Below are 19,969 nucleotides of genomic sequence, written 5' to 3' on the forward strand. Positions count from 1 at the left end.
AATGTACAGCTACACACCCAGCAGTTTAGTCCAGTGCTATTGCACCCTTTATGGCAAGTGTTTAATAACGATTGTGTTTTGATATTTATAAGATGGAAGTCACCTTGTATCGCCTAGATAAAGAAAGAAAATAAATGTGCACAGGGGGTACGGCCTCAAAACGCGCCGAGGCAAGGCAGCTAAAATGTTAAATGCTAAAACTTCCTTGTATGCAAACCAGATTTCTCAGACCTACAATAAACAATAAACAGCCAAATGCAATACACAGACACAGTGTTGCACTGTGGCATCAGTTGCTACTACAGTGGTACCTCCGGTTACAGATGCTTCAGGTTACAGACTCCACTAATCCAGAAACAGTACCTCGGGTTAAGGACATTGTTTCAGGATGAGAACAGAAATCGCGTGGCAGCAATGCAGCAGAAGCGGGAGGCCCCATTAGCTAAAGTGGTGCTTCAGGTTAAGAATGGACCTCCAGAACGAATTAAGTTCTTAACCTGAGGTACCACTGTACTGTGTATTACCAGTCCTGGAGTGACTTTCTTCCTGCCGAAATGGATGTATCACACACACATCTAGGTATAACTCACTTCTGCACAGTGCTGCACACCTTCTGGCATTTCACTCTAACAATCTTTAAATAAGGCCTTTAAATAAGACTGTGGGACAAAGATGGAACAAGTGCCAAAAAAGGGGTGGTGAGGGGGAGTGCAGAGCATTCTCCATGGCCTAAATTCAGGCAGCAGACTGTAGGGTGGTCATGTCCCCTACTCTCCATAGGACAGCCCTTTATTCAGAGGCTGGTCCGGTCCAAGTCTGATTTAAAGGTAAAGAGGCACAAGCAGGGAGACCACCTTGAGAGCAGACTAAGCAGGAGCGCAGATCACCTGGACCAGTCTTCTCAACTATGGTGTGACATGCCTCTGTTTCACTTGTAGTTCTCTCTTCTAAATCTGCATCTAAATCGGGTCAGCAAACTTTTTCAGCAGGGGGCCGGTCCACTGTCCCTCAGACCTTGTGGGGGGCTGGACTATATTGGGGAGGGGGATGAACGAATTCCTATGCCCCACAAATAACCCAGAGATGCATTTTAAATAAAAGGACACATTCTACTCATGTAAAAGCATGCTGATTCCCGGACCGTCTGCAGGTTGGATTTAGAAGGTGATTGGGCTGGATCTGGCCCACGGGCCTTAGTTTGCCTACCCATGATCTAAATATACAAATTAACCCACCCCCCTCTCTGAGTGTTAGATGACTCGCCTTTGGGCAATATGTAAGAGGGCAGCCCAACACAGTTCCCTTTGTAGCTTTTCCGGCTCTATGTACAAAGCTGCTGCTACCTGGCAACTTGTATTTAACCACTCACCTGGTGACAAAGAACTCCATGCATCCCCTCACAAAGCTACAGTTCCCAGAATTCCCTAGGAAGAAGGTTAAAGTCCTCTGGGAACTATAGTTCTTTGAAAGGAATGGGGGCACCTGGCCATTTTAGAACCCTGAACAATCTACAGTTCCCAGGATCATTGGGGGGGGGGTGGAGCCATGACTGTTTGAAGTCCACCAATCAGTGGTGGCTGGAGCCCACTGAGACTGGTAGGTCAGAAGGTGGAGAGGTCAACAGCAGGTGGAGCCAGAGCCAATAGCAGAAAGACCCAAGTAATTCTAGTTTTGCCTCCAAACCTCCTACCTGCTGAATTCTAGGAAGGCAGCACTGAGAAGGAGGAGGAGGAAGCTGGAAGGCAGTACCACTCCCTGGGCTGGATGGAAGTAAAAACACAGGTGAGTAGGCGCTGGCCAAGGGCAATTGCCCAAATGGACAAGCCTCCACTGACTCTGGCCGGGGTAATGCAATGGCAAAATGCATATGGCAAATGCATTGGCAAATGGCAAATGCATTTCTGGGACATTTCACGCTTGTTTCCATAAGGAAACAAGAAATGGTAACTGACTAAAGTTTGGGGGTGTTATGGAGGCAACAATTTGTAACCATGTTCTAGAAGGGCTGCCCTCTAGGTTTACTTATGTGTAATCTGTACAATGAAAAATGCACTTGGGATAAGTGTCTTACCCCAGAAAACTGGATGAAGGTTTGGCGGTTCAGAAATGCTTTTAACGAAACAAATAAATGACAACTCAGAAGGAAGTCCTGTTGAAATCTGTGGGGCTTACTCAAAGGTAAGTGAATATAATATTGCCACCCTAGAAATCTAGTTATCATTCTTCCCTCTCTCTCACAGCCCCACCTAATGAACCATTTCACTAACAACATACCAGAAGCTTCTTCCCCCTTTGTCTGTTAAATGTTCTTGGAATAGCAATCGAAACCCTGCTGTTTGCAGATGGTCTTTTCTCTCTGACACATTTAGCTTCTTCCTCCAAAACTGGGGCTAAGTTCAAGCCTGGATTTCTCTTAATATCCTATACATTTCCTAATAAAGTAAGTGGCTAAAAGCCAAACAAAATTCACTCCACAGAGCATCAAGAGACTTCAAAGCAGGGAAGGTTCTCAGTGTGACCTGTTACTGTGTAGCAACACTGTAGTTTTGCCTTCAAGTGATGTCAGAATATAGTCCCGGATTTGAGAAAAGAATGTTAAATGGTTCTTCATGTCCCAAGATGGCCTTAGGGGAGCTCTTTGACAGAATATGGTTTCACTATAAACAGGGTCTGGAATGTTTGGAATGAAAAAGCCATTAAAGTTTGGGGAAGGCAACCCATCCCTCTTCTAACTAGAGGGAGGATGCTGTGCGTATGAGAGAGATAAGGAACAACAAGAGTTTTGATTAAAATCAATGGCTCCCCTTAATCCCATGTTTTACTTTCATGGTTGGAGACAATCTTGTTTCTGAACACCAGTTTCTGGAAACGATAGGACGAGAGAACGCTTGCAGGATTCCCACAGGCGTCTGGCTGGCCACTGTGAGAACAGAATGCTGGACCAGATAAGCCATGGACCTGATCCAGCCTTACTGCAGCTGAAAACTAATCACACCCACGTAGACACCCGCTTACTCTGCACTTCAACCAGCTTCAATCCAAACTGAGGAAAAGAACGACCTAGCTGTGTTTTAAGCCAGTAATGTGAAAGTTCTTCTTTCTGGGACCCAGAAAAAAACTTGATTGAAGTGATATATATTGATCTTTTTTAAAAAAAAAATAATACATAGATCTCCCCACCCACCTCTATCTATGCACGCACGCACTTTTTCAGGATTACAGCTGCACTATGAATTTGGATTCTCAACCCAGCTTTGATCTGAACCGAGGAAAAAGAGCAACCCAGCCGTGTTTTCAGCCGGTTATGATGCGCACACAACCGCAAAGTATTCTGCATGCATCTCTGTGAGAATTTTTGTCCCTGACTGGCCCCATCTACTGGAAATGAAGAGAGAGCTCTTTTGACAGTGAGCCAATGAACTACAAGGATGAAGTGAGAGGTGGTGGGCAAACCCACAGTCCAGCCCCTCATAGTAAAGATTGTAAAAGCCCCCACCCCCCCCAAAAAAGATGGAACATTTCTGGAAAGGGGACTCATTTGCGGGAAGCTTGCCTTGGCCACAAAAACCTGAACCAGCCACTGCCAGAGACAGAGCCTCCCCGCCTCTTTCCCCAGGGCCACAGGAGGGTAACTACAGTGGTACCTCTGGTTACGTACTTAATTCGTTCTGGAGGTCCATTCTTAACCCGAAACTGTTCTTAACCTGAAGCACCACTTTAGCTAATGGGGCCTCCTGCTGCCGCCGTACCGCCGGAGCACAATTTCTGTTCTCATCCTGAAGCAAAGTTCTTAACCTGAGGTAATATTTCTGGGTTAGCAGAGTCTGTAACCTGAAGCGTATGTAAGCGTATGTATCCCGAGGTACCACTGTACGTTCTTTAAGAAATACTCTGTTTTCTTTCAATTAAAATGGCCATGATGTGCCCCTGACAAAGCCTACTGCCTTTATGCGCAGCAACGGAGCTGAGCTTTGATGCACCCATATGTGCTTTTGTCCCACAGAATGTAGTGGTGCCTGATCCCTAAGTATGGGACTTCACCACAAGAGTTCTTGATGGGGAAGCCTTCTCAAAACTAAAGTAAAATCAGTCTAAAAGTGAAGTAATTCAGATCTTTTTAATCAGTTGTTTCCTCCTCCTATTGGCGACCATGCCTTTAGATGTACCAGGATTTTCCAGACCTTACCCAGTGCAGGCATTAATATTTAGCTTAATGCCATGGGAGCAAACCACACTTTTTGTCTGGTTTGCAGGCAACCCTACAGGTGACGGAAAATGCGTGGAGGATTGGTGGAGGGGGAGATGTCTCTGAAAAGTTTGCTCGCATTCAAGGTATCAACAGAGCACCAGTTCTCTCCTTACAGAACATTAGATGCTATAAAGCTAAGTAGCTTTATTCGGAGGATTTTACAGAGCCGTGTTCGGGGGCGAATTAAAAGCTGATGTAAATCAAGGTTACCAGATTTTTTTCAATGAATCTGGGGACACTTTTCAACTTCAATTGATTTTGTATGGGGAAACGGGGACGTCTGGTAACCTTAATGTAAATACAATTTCCGGAGGGCTAGGTGTGTTAGTCTCTTACAGCAAAAGCAACGAAGACTTCAGGCACAAAGCAACAAATTCATTATGGCATCAGCTTTCTTTGACGGCAGTCTACATCGTCAGATGGACAGCCATAGCCTAGCAGTTGCTTTTGCATGCAAAGGGTCCCAGTTTTCAATATTTGGTATCTCCAAGCAGGCCTGGAAATATCTGCAGTCAGTAGAAAATCCTGACCTAGATGGACTCAATATAAGGCAGTTTCCTCCATTCCTAAAAAAAATAGAAAGTGTGGGTCTTTTAAGACGCCAAAAGGTTGTTGTTGCTTTAAGATAAATACAGTTGCAGACCCCTGACTACATCAGAAGTTCAGGTTATACAGCCATTTGCTTCCTGGGCCATAAAATGCACCATTCTAGTGATTTATAGGTCCGTATGGTAAAAGCTATGGTTTTCCCAGTAGTGACGTATGGAAGTGAGAGCTGGACCGTAAAGAAGGCTGATCGCCAAAGAATGGATGCTTTTGAATTCTGGTGCTGGAGGAGACTCTTGGGAGTCCCATGGACTGCAAAAAGATCAAACCTCTCCATTCTTACGGAAATCAGCCCTGAGTGCTCACTGGAAGGACAGATCGTGAAGCGGAGGCTCCAATACTTTGGCCACCTCATGAGAAGAGAAGACTCCCTGGAAAAGACCCTGATGTTGGGAAAGATGGAGGGCACAAGGAGAAGGGGACGACAGAGGACGAGATGGTTGGATAGTGTTCTCGAAGCTACCAGCATGAGTTTGACCAAACTGCGGGAGGCAGTGGAAGACAGAAGTGCCTGGCGTGCTCTGGTCCATGGGGTCACAAAGAGTCAGACACGACTAAACGACTAAACAACAACAAGTGATTTGGACTTCTGGTGTGTTGAATGGGGGCAAATGCCCCAGGCCTCACACATGGAGGGGCCCGCACCTTGAGAAAAACAACACTCTCAAGTGAAAGGGGGTCCTCAGCTGACTATTTATCCCCTAGGCTTCACTGAGTCTTAAAATAAGTCCTGCCCGTGGGTCATAAAATGGGTCATAAAACCAGTTGGCTGCAGGCAGTCTTAGACCTGGGCAGTGTCTCAGCAGTACGTGCTGATCTAGTGACTCCAAATTCCTGAAGTGAGGATTCTCAGCAAACGGCTCACCCCCAGGCCCACCCCGACCAGAAGCAATCAGAAAGGTTATACAGTGGTACCTCAGGTTACAGACGCTTCAGGTTACAGATGCTTTAGGTTACACACTCCGCTAAACCAGAAATAGTGCTTCAGGTTAAGAACTTTGCTTCAGGATGAGAACAGAAATCGGGCTCTGGCAGCGCGGCAGCAGAAGGAGGCCCCATTAGCTAAAGTGGTGCTTCAGGTTAAGAACAGTTTCAGGTTAAGAACGGACCTCCGGAACAAATTAAGTACTTAACCTGAGGTACCACTGTATTGCTCAATGGTCCCAGTGGATCTACACCACACATTTAAAGTGCATTCTATGCACATGAAATCTCGCCAAAGAAAGCTGGGAACTGTAGTTTCCTCCTCGTGGGCCAAAAATTCCCAGTACCCTTAAAAAGGTAAAGGGACCCCTGACCATTAGGTCCAGTCGTGACCAACTCTGGAGTTGCGGTGCTCATCTCACTTTATTGGCCGAGGGAGCTGGTGTACAGCTTCCGAGTCATGTGGCCAGCACGACTAAGCCGCTTCTGGCAAACCAGAGCAGCGCACGGAAACGCCGTTTAGCTTCCCGCTGGAGCGGTACCTATTTATCTACTTGCACCTTGATGTGCTTTTGAACTGCTAGGTGGGCAGGAACAGGGACCGAGCAACGGGAGCTCACCCTGTCGTGGGGATTTGAACCGCCGACCTTCTGATCAGCAAGCCCTAGGCTCTGTGGTTTAGACCACAGCACCACCCACGTCCCTTAATGACCCAATACCCTTAATGAACCATAATTCTTGGGAGGGGGGTCACGTTCTTTGAATGTCCATTGGGTGTTCCTTAAATACTGCAGGGCGACATGTTGATATTAGAACACAAGGCAAGTGGCTCTTGCTTTTGCCCTGCTCTCGCTCAAGCAGCAAGGACAGCAAAATGTAGCACAAAACTCTTTTAAGCCAGCCTTTTCCCATCCTGGTGCATTTCAGTAGTCCTTGGGACGACATAAGAGTATAAGAAAGGACTTTGGGAACAGGCAAATGGTCCATATCCTGTCCTCACAGTAGCCTTTGATAGCCCTCTCCTCCGTGATTTTGTCCAATCCTCTCTTAAAGCTATCCAAGTTAGTAGTTATCGCTGCCTCCTGTGGCAGTGAGTTCCACAGTTTAATTATGCGCTGTGTGATGTGAAGTGCTTCTCTTCTGCTGCTGCAGGTGAAATGGGGTGTTGGGACTGAGCTCAATGAGGTCAGTGTGCATCTGTGAGATATGCCCTTCAAGCATTCACACTAAGCGAAAACAAAAATAAAAATAAAAATGGATTTCTACCCGCCCAGCACTGTTTGACAAGTTCCTGATCATTGTCCATAGCTGGCAGTGACTGATGGGATTCAAAACATCTCATTCCCTCAATGTTCTTTAAGCAAGCTTTTTTTGGGGGGTGGCGGCATTTTAGCTGTTGCTATTGTCAAGACAACTGGGAACCAGAAGGCAGGATGATCTACTGCAAATAATCTCAGTGTAGACCCTGCCTGACCCTGCCTCAGTGGCGTAGCGTGGGTTGTCAGCACCTAACCCGTGGATTTGCCCCCCCTAACCCGTGGATTTGCACCCCCTAACCCTAACCCCCAGATGTTGTGCCCGGTGCGGCCGGCCCCCCCTGCACCCCCCACGCTACGCCACTGCCCTGCCTTACACAGCTGTTTGGAGAGGAACATATTGCCTCCTCCAACTGGAACCAGAATTGTGTAGATGTTGCAACTGTCAGATCATTCTGGCATAGATGCCCTTTAGAAGCCTTCTTTTTTATTAAATCGGTGCTCTCTGAACCAAGCATTTGTGATCAAAAGTATCTGGTGGTAAGTGCTTCCATCGAGTGGTGAAAGAATGAGCTGCACCTTTACAAATATTACGCCTTTTCTAACAGGAAGGCTGCTCTGTTTGCTCAACTCTCCTTTTTAGATTTTAAGCTAGTAGCAAGAATTTCCTCCTGAATTTTAAAGTGATTTCCCCCCAAAAAAACTTAAAAGTGTACTTCTTCTCTTGAGAAAATAAAAAGTGGCGTGCTCCTGCTTAAACACAACTTTCACCAGTGTCTGCTATATATCTTTTTCTCCTGTTAAACCGCTTGACGCTAAATTTTATCTGTAAGCCAGCTTGAGTCCCTGTCAGGGGAAAAGGCAGGATACACACAAACACATTTAATCTAGAGGACACCAAGTTGCCAAAGATTAGGATAAAGTATAGAAACGACCATTTTTACTGTGCTCTTAATTAAGGAGAAATGAGTCTAACCCTGAATAATGTAGCATCAGTAGGGAAGAACTGACAAAAGACACCTCCTAACTCCCAATACAACTTAGAAAAAAACCATTTGCTTCCCTGTTTCGATCGATTCCGCTCCAAACTCTACCCATTTCACAGATTGTTCTTTTGTGCTACAGTTGGTGAAATGTCCATAAGTAAACAAACATAGCAAGACCGGGGTGGGGGTGGGGAGTTATCCAGATTCCACTGTTGCCTTTAGCCTCTTGTCTCTGTTGCTCTCAGCCTCTGTTAACAGAAACTACGTTTGCAATTTTGTCAGTTTGCTCAGTGACTCATCTACCCACCTTCTCCGACAACAAAGCAAAAAATGCCCACGTACAGAATCATTCGGCGCATCTTCCATCTCTGCATCGATCCTTGCAAAGGCAGCCTCCCCTGCTGTGTGTCTCTGTTAGGCGTCTCCAACTATTATCTTTCTTTCAGAGGAATCAATCTATACAATTATTACTGTCTTGAGCTAAACATTCAAGCTTTCAGTTGGGGGCTGGGGGGGGGAGAAAACTGCAATCCTTTCCTTCTTCGCTTTGTCTGCCATCATTGAGTTTTTAGTATTTCCACAACTCCAGGAGTATCTTTTTTCAGGCCCCAGTCTTGTAAATGCCCTTCCCAGAAGGACAGGCAAAAAGTGAGCAGAGAAATGGAGGAAACTCTTACCTTTGTGTAACCGTTTACGTTCTGGCTCTGCTAGTCGTCTCTCCATTCTCAGAGTGGATTAACAGTCAATTAATCAGTCAATTTACAGGGGCTTCTGGGAATGGTAGCTCTGTATGGGGAACAAGGGTCTCCTAACAAATCTCAGCAGCACCCTTAACAAAATTTATTTCCCAGGATGCTTTGGGGGAGGAAGCCATGACTATTTAAAGTGGTATCATAGTGCTTTAAATGTGTGGTGTAAATGTGGCCCAAGCCGAGCGTCCTGCTTTCATGGTGGCCAATCAGATGCCTATGAGAGTCATGTGGGCGGGACATGAGCAACTCTCCCACACATGAATCCCAGTGCTGGAGGAATCGCATCTAGCCATATGGGTTTTCTGCGGACAGCCATTCAGCAGTAAAACGTGGATATTCCTGGGTTAAAGAGCCAGGACAACAACAACAACAAACCAGGACACGGATCTAGAAAGTCCGGACTTGTGCCTAGAAAGTGCAAAGCAAATGTAAGTACAGTGGTACCTCGAGTTACAGACGCTTCAGGTTACAGACGCTTCAGGTTACAGACTCCACTAACCCAGAAATAGTACCTCGGGTTAAGAACTTTGCTTCAAGATGAGAACAGAAATCGCGTGGCAACAGCGCAGTGGCAGCAGGAGACCCCATTAGCTAAAGTGGTACCTCAGGTTAAGAACAGTTTCAGGTTAAGAACGGACCTCCAGAACGAATTAAGTTCTTAACCCGAGGTACCACTGTATGGATGAGCCCTTTGCAGAGGGCACCAAACTGGGAAGGGTAGCTAACGCCACAGAAGACAGAATCTGGATTCAAGATGATCTTAACGGATTGGAGAACTGGGATCCAAACTAGCAAACTGAATTTCAATAGCACCTTAAAGACCAACTAAGTTAGTTCTTGGTATGAGCTTTCGTGTGCATGCACACTTCGTCAGATACTGTGTATCTGACGAAGTGTGCATGCACATGAAAGCTCATACCAAGAACTAACTTAGTTGGTCTTTAAGGTGCTACTGGAAAGAAAATTTTTTTTTTAAATTTTTTTTTTTTGTTTTGACTATGGCAGACCAACACGGCTACCTATCTGTAACTGAATTTCAATAGGGAGCTTCTGCACCTAGGCAGAAAGAACTACCTGTCATGGATGCTTGAGATGAGATTCCTGCGTTGCAGAGGGTTGGACTACATGACCCTCGCAGTCCCTTCCAACTCTACAATTCCAATCCCCTTTTAACACTGTCCGGGTCAGCAGCCACCCCTACATCTTACAATAGCAGATTCCACCATTTTTGCACGCAGGGGAACCTCCCCATGGTGTCACACAAATCACCGTAGCCTGCTGTTCTCAGGCTAAACAGAGGTTCACTTCACAGGTTATAAAATACGGCAACTGGCAGCTTTTTCTTCTCATCCTCAGGTCATAAAATGCCTTGCGATACCTGCGTGCCCTGGACAGCCTGCCAAGGACTTCCGCGAGCCCTCTTCCAGTTTCGCCAGGTCAAGGTCCCTAGAAACTTGCCAAAGAACTTCTCGGACCTCAGGTAAGCTACATCGGCAACAGGTGAACTTACCTTGCAGCCGGCAGACTAATATTAGACACAGCTGCGTTGGTGGCAGCAGAACGTATGCTGCTGCAGCAATAGGTACATCCCAAAACTTTTTACTGCCGGAGGTACAGAACGTGATGCTCCTCTCTTCTCTTATTTCAAGACACCACTTCCAGAATGTTACTCTGGATATGCTGACCTATTCTGGCTCCTGGTAACCTCGCCATAACCCAGCAGTCTTCCCAGTGGCGTAGCGTGGGGGGTGCAGGGGGGGCCGGCCGCACCGGGCGCAACATCTGGCGTTAGGGCAAATCCACAGGTTAAGGGGCGCAAATCCACGGGTTAGGGGGCGCAAATTACTTGCCTTGCCCCGGGTGCTGACAACCCACGCTACGCCACTGAGTCTTCCCTCCTGGTTCCCACAAATTCACTCCTCTAATCCTATACAGTGGTACCTCAGGTTACATACGCTTCAGGTTACAGACGCTTCAGGTTACAGACTCCGCTAACCCAGAAATAGTACCTCGAGTTAAGAACTTTGCTTCAGGATGAGAACAGAAATTGTGCGGCGGCAGCAGGAGGCCCCATTAGCTGAAGTGGTACCTCAGGTTTAGAACAGTTTCAGGTTAAGAACGGACCTCCGGAACAAATTAAGTTGTTAACCCAAGGTACCACTGTACTCCCAGATCTCCTTTCCCTTCCTCTCCCTGACTACCTTTTTATTGTGCATCCATAATAATTTGTGCTCAGCATGGCAGTTATGCACGATACCGCTTTCAATAATACTTGCACTTGCAGAAGTTTCAGGGAGGGCGTACTGCTGCACTTCCCAGCAGCACGCATCCCATAACTTCCTGTTGAAACCCTGCAGCCTTTCAAGACCAATGTTCTCTCACTTTTGTGGTGCTGTAGTGCAAGAGCGCCTCTGCAGGTGGCAATAAATGCGGTAGCATTGATGGAGCATCGCAACTGATACAGTGGAGTGGTGTGTGTGGACAGTCCAGTGTTATTCCACCATTGATGCACTATTATTGTGTCACTGGCATGCTGCCGAAGAGATCCACACCGAAAAATGCCAGTCTGGAGTGATCCCTCATAAGGAATCCAGTAACCGTGGTTCTCCGTTAGAAAAGCACACGTTGCACTGATAAACTGCGTCACGACGCTGAGTGGTCCCTCTTTCTCCGAGCGCCATCTGTGTGGCAGCAGAATGGCACGCCTTGGGGACAAAAGTCACAGGCAGATAGCGCCCTCACAGTGCCCTTTGCCCCGTCCCAGAGATGGAGTTGGGACAGGTTTATTGGAAGGAGCGCTGGCACACTAACCTTGCTACCTGCTAGGGAGAAAGACGTGCTCCTGAGCGGAGAAAAAAGGACGCAGCGAGCAGATAATTTCTGGGTAAGGAATCGCTCAATATTCCTGAAGACTCAGAAGGGAAACAGAAACCAAAAACCTTGATTCTCAAACTCCCTGCTCAGAAGCCCCACAAGGAAGCCCCTGGTTGCTGCTGCGCAGTATAATTTGCAGCCAGCTCATTGCCAGTCTCCGAGTGATTATGTAGCTAGGGTGTTGCTCAGATTTCAGGGCAATTCCCCACCTTCCCATGGACTTTTGCTTTAAAATCTTTTGCTTTGATTACTGGCAGGAGCTCGGCCCTGCTGGGTGGTGGCTGAGTGAGGGGCGTGGCGGGGGAAGTTTATTAGTATACCATTAGCAGAAGTCTTTCTAGTGTTGTTGTTTGTTTTAATTCCTGCAGCGCAGAGCAAGGCAGTGAGGAGCAATAAGGCCCCTTGGACGTAGCAGAGTTTTCCAGTTATCAAGGGCTTAGCCAGAGAACCCAGGAATCCTGGCTTGCTGTGACCTAACCTACTTCCCAAACCCCCGAAATTTTAGGATTCGGCCTTGCTGCTCTTTCAAGACCACCAAATCACAATGGGTCCCTAGAGTCCAGGGATCTGGTCTCCTCCCCAGGCTTCTTTCAGCTTTATCCCACCTTGCTCTCAAAGAACCCAAGAATCTCAGGCTGTTCTTGATGGTTTCCTTATATTTTTTGCCTTTAGGTCTTCCGCCACCATGTGGTTCTGGGCTCTCCTTCCTGTGCTCCTAGCTGTAGGAGGTATTGTCGGCTTCTGGGTTGTGTGAGTAACAATAAGCAAAGCGGAGTGGGTTGACTCTCAGGTGGGATGTGGGAGTGTGTATGTGTGTGTATTTGTGTGCTTGCTTTAAGCCCAGCAGTGATAGAGCTGGATTTGGGGAAATGGGATCATGTCAACTCCAATCTGGTATAGGAAGAGCGTGGTTCAATGGTAGAACGTCTGAACTTAAGAAGCTGCCTTATACCGAGTCCATCCAGTGCAGGATTGTCTGCAATGACTAGCAGTGCTTCTTAAATGTCTCCGATGGAAGATCTCTCCCAGCCCTACCAGGAGACACCAGGGATTGAACCTGGGAACTTCTGCATATGAGGCAGAAGCTTTCTCCCTGAGCTAAGCTTCAGTGTTCCGTTGCTGGTGGGTCCAGGTGAAAGTATCAGGTCACAGGTGATAAAAACGGCCTCTCTTTGAGATCCTGGAGATTTGCCGTCAGTCATAGTACAGTATCTAATACAGATGACGGATAAATAGTTGGGCCTGACGCAAGACAGTTTTCTTGTGTTCTTTTTTGCAATACGAGATAATTACAACCCAGCAAAGTTTTCCGCTGCCTGCAGGTCAAATTCCTAGTGGAAAAGGGGACTTTGTTCAAACAGAGCAGGGTGTCAACGTGGAACTGACCCCTTTAACAGCATTTTGATCTGCAGCAATTGGCAGCTGATTGCAGCTCACGCAAAGGTGCTTCGCTTGCTGAGATCTGCACGCCAAATATCTATTTCAAAGGGACAAGAGCTTTCTCTTTCCTCTTCTTTTGCAAGCTGGCAACCGTACAGTGACACACACACCTAGCTCGCTAACCTTTCGTGAGCCAGCTTGGTCACCATATGCAAAGGATCTGGATCTCTGTGGCGCTGCTGTTTTTAAAGTCCTGTAATTGTAACAAATGCTTGCCAACTAGGTTAGCTGGCTCAAATTCATCTGGTGTGCAGGTGCTGCTAAGAGCATATGACGATCCAGTGGTCCATTTAGTCCAACATCCTGTTTTCCCAGGGGCCAAGCAGATGCCCATGGGAAGCAGGGCATCTAGCAGGAGCTGAGCACAAGCCCTCTTTCTTCCTGTGGTTTCCAGCAACTTGTATTCAGAAACATTACTGCCTCTGGCCACGGAGACACAGCAGAGCTGCCATGGCTAGTAGCCATTGATTTGCCAGCACTTGCGCTTTGTGCCACAGGAGAAAATGTGCAGAGGTGTAGTTAGGGTGGGCAGTCTTTAATTTCTAAAAAGGCACTGCCAGGTCTACTGCTTCCCTCTACTCCCAGGTGCTTGGAGGCTAGCTCTGTAGCTGTCTCTCCCTCTGTTTTGCACACTAAAACAGCAACTACCCACAAGCTTTCAGGATTCTCTCTTTGCAAGGAAACTGCCCCTTGAACTCTGGGGCACTTTCAGGTGAATTGGGCGTTCGCTCTGATTTGTTTGCAGGGAGATGAGAGGATGTTGGCTATTTAACAAGCACTCATTTGGAGGTTAGATGATGTTGCGTCAAAGGAAGTGTCCTCACCCACTTTCCTTATTGCAAAAAGGCCCATTTCGGGGGGGCGGGTAGTTGAGCAGGTTTGTTGTGCGACTATAATTGCGTGACCGGAATTTGCCACTTTGAATGAAATCCCACCTTAAAGCAGAGACAGTCTAGAGGCACTGTGTGTGTGTGTGTGTGTGTGTGTGTGTGTGTGTGTGTAGGTAGTGAACAAGTGTGTAAGTTTTATCATTAAGATAGTTTGCCAGGTTTTCCTAACCAATCAGTTATAGTAGAGAAATGCAATACATAATAATAAAGGAAGGAAATTTATTGAGAGGTGGGCTTTGTTTTTACATGTTTGGAATGACAATGTACATGTTTATATTTTCCCTTTTAATCTATTCACTGTACAGTACTTTAGAGATTTGTTGTTGTTTTGCTGCCCCTTTTCTCCTTCATATGTCATTTCCCCGCTCCCCCCCCCCACTTTTCTTCTTTTTTCTTGACAAGCGAGTTTGTTTGATGAAGAAAAGTCTTGGCTACAAAGTGTAGTGATATAATATTATTCAAAAATTAAAAAAACAGGGACTAAGTGTGTGACAGAGCATACTTTAAACTTATTGGGAAGAATTTGAAAAACAAGCGTTAGTCTGGCAACTCCAGCCAATTAATGAGATTCTCCCCTCCCCCCCCTTTCAGGTATGCCATGGCTGTTGCAAATGGATCTGTAAACATCACAGAAGCTTTTCCATATATCAGGTATGGCTTGACTGGGTTTCTGAGAAAGTCTTCCAACCCCCCCTCAAAAAAACCCACCCTTCTCTAGCTTCCATCTTTTCAGGAAGTCAAGTTATTCTCTGTATTGAAGAGAACCCTTTTGAGTGACAGCCTCAAGCCTTGTGGAACAGGCGGGCCATAGCCAACCTGATGTTCTCCAGATCTTCCGGTCTACGGCTTCCATCAGACCCATCCAAAATGGCTTTGGGGTGTGTGATGGGGAGGATGTGTCACTGTGTCCTTCACTTCAGGAGGCAGGAGGGCCTGGACCAGCCTAGAGGAGGATGGAATATTGCCCCATCCAGGCCTAACTAGACTACCCAGCAATCGGTGTGCATCATTTTCAGCCCCAGGACTCCCCTTTACCCCAAACACACATTTGGAGACCATTTTCTCTCTTTTATTTTATACTCTATCCTGTATATGGATGGTAGCAGTGCAGCTGAGCTGTGACCCACCTTGGATGAGGCTGCAATCCAGGAGCGGGTCCCACCACACTAGCTGAGGAGGACCAATGAACTAGGGTTGTTTCTGTGTATTGAATTGCTTCTATTGGGCCGGGGGGAGTCTAAAGGGCCAGCTTCTGAACTCAGCTGCAATCTGTATGAATTTCCCCCCCTTGTCTTCCTCCAGCACATGTGGCTCCTCCCCACCCCAGAGCTGTGTCTTTGGTCAAGTTCTTAATCTAGGAGCTTTTCTAGGTAAGCCCTGTCTCTCTTGGTCTCTTTCCTTTTGCCACCATGTGCCTCCAATGCTCCATATTTAATCAGGGACAGCCCTAACCTTTTAGTTCAAGGGCAAGGAACATTTTCCTGGTCAAGGGCCACATGCCTTACTGGGCAACCTTCCAGGGGCTACTTGCCAGTGGTGGGTGGGGCCATGGGCAAAAGTGGGTGGAGCAACTAATGCAAATTTTACCTTTGGTACAATAGGCTGGTTTCTACAGAGATTCACACACACACGCCTCTCTATGCTCCATCCAAGAGGCATTGTCTGAGTGCAAGGATGCCGCCTAGCAAAAGCACTCAAGGAAGATGCAAAGCCAAGCCTGTGAGGGGCTGGAAAGATGTGTGGCCTGAGGAGACCCTTGAGAGCCAGATAAAGAGATGAGGAGGGTCACATTTGTCCCCTGAGCCTGAGGTTCATTCCTCTCCCATTTTAATTCTTAGCTCTGGTCAATAACTGTCCATTTTCTGTCTGTGGAGGATGCCCAGCTAGGATGGTGTCGGTGCAGCAGGTGCATGTGTGGAGGGGAACGAATGCCGTGTTAGGGATTCATTGGGGAAGGAGTTGAAAAGAAAACCACCAGGCCTGTAAGCCCTTTAAACAAATCTGTGCTGCAACGACACTTCGGAAGATGCACCTTAAACAGGATATTGTAGTCCTGGCAAAGGAGCCAGGTGTGGTGTAGTGGTTAAGAGCAGTAGTCTTGCAATGTGGGGAGCTGGGTTCACGTCTCCACTCCTCCACATGCAGCTGCTGGGTGACCTTGGGCCAGTCACACTTCTCTGAAGTCTCTCAGCCCCACTCACCTCACAGAGTGTTTGTTGTGGGGGAGGAAGGGAAAGGAAAATGTTAGCCGCTTTGAGACTCCTTAGGGTAACGATAAAGCGGGATATCAAATCCAAACTCTTCTTCTTCTATGATCGAAATAACAGTGGGATTGGAGCAACTGAATCATGAGGAAAGGTTGAGACTTTTTAGTCTAGAAGAAAGGCAAGCGCGGGGAATATGATACAGGTGTACAGAATTATTATCATTAGAAAAAGCTGATTGAGAGAGGCTTTCTTCCCTCTCTTATAATACAAGACCCCAAAGGGTTTTTGAGGATTCAGGGCAGATGAAAGAAAATAAGGTAACTTCTCTCCCAGCACACAGTTGAAATATGAAATTTGCTACTGCAGTATGTAATGATAGGACACCAGTTTGAATGGCTTTAAAAGAATATTAGGTAAATTTATGGAGGGAAAGGCTGTCTTCTACTTTAGAGTCTGCCTCTCAGTGACATGTATGGACCATGTGGTGGCTCTGGGACAGCAAATGAAAGGATGGATCTTATCAGCCTCAGTAACTGACATCTCTTCCAGGCGCGGTGATCTGCTTTCTGAAATACCAACAGGTGCGGGATTATGGCTGTCATTCCCGTTTAAATCTAGTTGGGCTCATTTTCGGCCTACTCTGTGCCCTCGGGTCGTCTATTGTGGGCAATTTCCAGGTAAGAAGCTGCAGATGGGGAGGGGGGTTGACAAGCATTACCAAAAATGAAGAGGAGGAGGTCTCAGTAGGGATGGTCCTAAAATGACAGGGGTAGTCAGAAGAGACCCACCCATCTCACCTATGCTAGGGATGGGGAAGACTGTGGGGTATTTTGGGGGGGGGTCTAGGATGTTTCCCGCACATCTCTACACACTTTAAAAAGGCAATGGGGACGTGGTTTGTCTTAAAATTGGGGCTTGTGAATTTCATTGAAAAGGATTTCGATGAACTAGAACATGAAATGGCCTTGGTGGGGTGGGATTGGCTCTGTTGATTTACTCTGTTCTCTTTCCCCTACAGGAAAAAAACCAGATAGAAACCCATTTAGTTGGGGCCTTCTTGGCTTTTGTGGTGGGCATCCTTTATTTCTGGGTCCAAACATTCCTGACCAACCGAGTGAAGCCGAGGCACGGAGGATGGTGGATCGGGCCCCTCAGATTCTCCCTCAGCTTTTGTGGTTCTGCCTTTCTCATTGCCAGTATCCTGAACTAGAGCGTTGTCTTTAAAGATGCAGGAGGGGAAATTGCAGAGTACGTGGAGGGCTTTGCATGCAGAAGGTCCAAGGTTCAAGTCTCTCAGAATCTCCAGGTAGGGCTGGGAGATATTCCCTGCCTAAAATCCTCGAGAGCTGCTGCCAGACTGTGTAGACAATACTGACCTGGATGGACCATCAGTCTGACTCAGAATAAGGCAACTTCCTGTGTTCTAAGGGAAGAGACAGGTATTATCTGCATTATTATCAACACGAAGCAGCTTGGGGGTAGTTGATAGGTAGTGTGTTTGGGAGGTTGAAGGGCACAGTTTCACATCTATTATCTGATGCACCAAGTTGTTGTTTAGCTTCAACTGGATTTTCTTTTATGTGCTATAACGAACTGGAAACACATTCACTTGCATCCTCAGGGACTGGCTTCAAGTGGTCCCGAAGAATTTCTTTAAAAAATGTTCTTAATATTCATTAGGAGCCCAGGCAGCCCAGAACCTGGAACTTTTCTGAGGCTGGTGCCAGGAGTTGGCATGGTCAGGCAAATGCCCTTAGCCTGGCATGAGAGGATGGAGCAGACACCACTGGCAGCAGGTTGCTAGCTCTGTTGTTGCCTGTTTGTTTGCTCACCCACCCACTGGCCCAAGGGGGGCGGGCAAATGAGAAGCAGCAACATCTCCTGCTGTTGTCACTGCTTACTTGCCAGTTTTCCCTGTCAAGCTGGTAACAGTGGCCGTTAAGGAGGCTGCGGCCTACCAAATGCATCTTGTAATGCCCCACATCCAAAACAAAGTGGAACTAGGTCTGGCCTCTCCTCAGTCTTGCCTCAGGCTGCATATACACCGTGCATTTAAAGCACATTCTACCCCTTAATAATAATAATAAAAGACCTGGGAACTGTAGTTTAAGGGTGTTGGGAATTGTGGCTCTGTGAAGGGTAAACTACTGTTCCCAGGATTCTGTGGAGGAAGCTACGTGCTTTAAATGCATGGTGTGTGTGCAACCTTTATCTCTTTTGGGAATAACAGATGCACCGTCTCTGGCTCCTTTCTCCTTGACTCCTTTAAACCCAGCGATTGTGCTCTTTTTCCTGAAGCTGCATTCTGAGTCGGCCTACTGCGAATGGGCCCTGGCCATGGTCCTCTTCCTTCTCTTTGGGCTCTTTGCAGTGGATTTCTGGCACATGGGGACCTGCTCAGTTCACGTCTATCACCAGCGGGCAGACCAAGCAGCTCAAGACATACAGACGTCAACGCAGACTCTCCCTCTCTGATACCTCCTATGGACATGGGGGGAAGAAGGGGTCTCTGCAAAACTTTCCACACAGTTGGAATCCTTTTCCAGTGGACCGGATCATGCCCCGCCATGTCCTTTGATGGCGAGTGAAGTAGTTCCCAGCTTTTCTGCTGGGGTGTGGGACTCCCTTGTGGGACGGCCTACAGTTGGGGTTTTTGGCCATTTTGGAGTCTCTCCCTGACTTGTCACTCATCTCAGACAAATCTCCTCCTCGGTGCTCTTCATAACATTAAGCCACCGCCTTCTGCTGAGTAGGGGCAGCTCTTCGCCTCCCCTCGTAAAAGGACCCACCAACCATCTCCTCTGCAAAACAGTATTTTAAAAGTGTCTTGTTTTATTTTCTGTTAGCATCCTCCCACTGATGGCTGCAAAAATCCCCGCCACTGCCAGTTCTTCATCTTACCCATCTCCACACCGCTGTGTGTGAAAACCATAGTGAGCTAGAAGGGTCCTAGGCCCATCTTTGTGTGACGCACACATCAGCACCCACCATTGGCTGATGTGCCCGGGCCTTGCTTTCTCTGTCGCGTGGATGGGCCTAGTAACTCTTTGCAGTACAGATGGCTGTGAGGAGCTGTTCTCTCCCATGGTTCCCTCCACAGTAATATATGGGAGGGGAAGACAGCGAGACCAAAAAAACCCCAACTACCTCCTCCACAGCCTGCTTTGGTGCAACGAATCTTGCTGCCACAGTCAACGGTCTGGTCAAACTGTGTGAGTTGCTTAGGCACATATTCTTACACCAGTTTAAACAGTATCCCGACACGGCGGTTGTGTCTTTCAACCACAGCCTCTACACACACACAGATGAATTGTTCGTTTCTGAAGCTGTTGGGTGGGTGGATAAGATATTGTGCCAGAAAGACTAGGTCCAGCTCCTTAAAGCTCTCACACACCTCTCCAGTCACCCATGTGCGTGGATCCAAGTTCTTTTTCATCATGCTCTGGCAGTATCAACAACTATGTGTGTCCTTCCTCTGATGGAAAAGTAGGCACCTTTGCTCTCCTGTTAGGAAAGGTGTTGTATTATCCTATTATACAGATGAATACTGAAATCTTGCCTTCCTTTTTTATGTTCCCAATGGGGCATTGCTCAATCCGTTCTTCCACGACTGGAAAAGTAGGTCCTTCTAACCTAATGTGAGAAACTCTTTTTAAACAAAAGCAAAAAAACCTATTCATCTTTATCCCTTGCTAGACTTTATTCTGGTATGGGAGTGCCCAAGACCCCTGCCTTGAGGTTAAAGTAAATGTTATTCCTACTTTATAGCTACGAACTGAACCTCC

General features: G+C 47.1%; 1 protein-coding gene across 3 annotated transcripts; it reads left to right on the plus strand.

Moving 5' to 3' along the window:
• Positions 1-339: 339 nt before the first annotated feature.
• Positions 340-19,732, plus strand: TMEM150B (transmembrane protein 150B). Of its 3 annotated transcripts, none has more exons than XM_083580406.1 (8): positions 340-2,178; positions 10,130-10,253; positions 12,320-12,397; positions 14,569-14,628; positions 15,280-15,347; positions 16,734-16,861; positions 17,203-17,380; positions 18,460-19,732. In XM_083580406.1, exons 2-8 carry the CDS (start codon positions 10,138-10,140, stop codon positions 18,657-18,659), a joined length of 828 nt encoding a protein of 275 aa, XP_083436532.1. In that variant the 5' UTR covers positions 340-2,178; positions 10,130-10,137; the 3' UTR covers positions 18,660-19,732. The 3 variants fall into 3 exon arrangements, with proteins under 3 accessions (XP_083436532.1, XP_083436531.1, XP_083436533.1); XM_083580405.1 differs by lacking the exon at positions 340-2,178 and adding an exon at positions 8,973-9,201; XM_083580407.1 differs by lacking the exons at positions 340-2,178; positions 10,130-10,253 and adding an exon at positions 11,546-11,657.
• Positions 19,733-19,969: the final 237 nt, after the last annotated feature.

The sequence above is a fragment of the Podarcis filfolensis genome, assembly GCF_964270895.1.
Source record: "Podarcis filfolensis genome assembly, chromosome: 13".
Classification (NCBI taxonomy): domain Eukaryota; kingdom Metazoa; phylum Chordata; class Lepidosauria; order Squamata; family Lacertidae; genus Podarcis; species Podarcis filfolensis.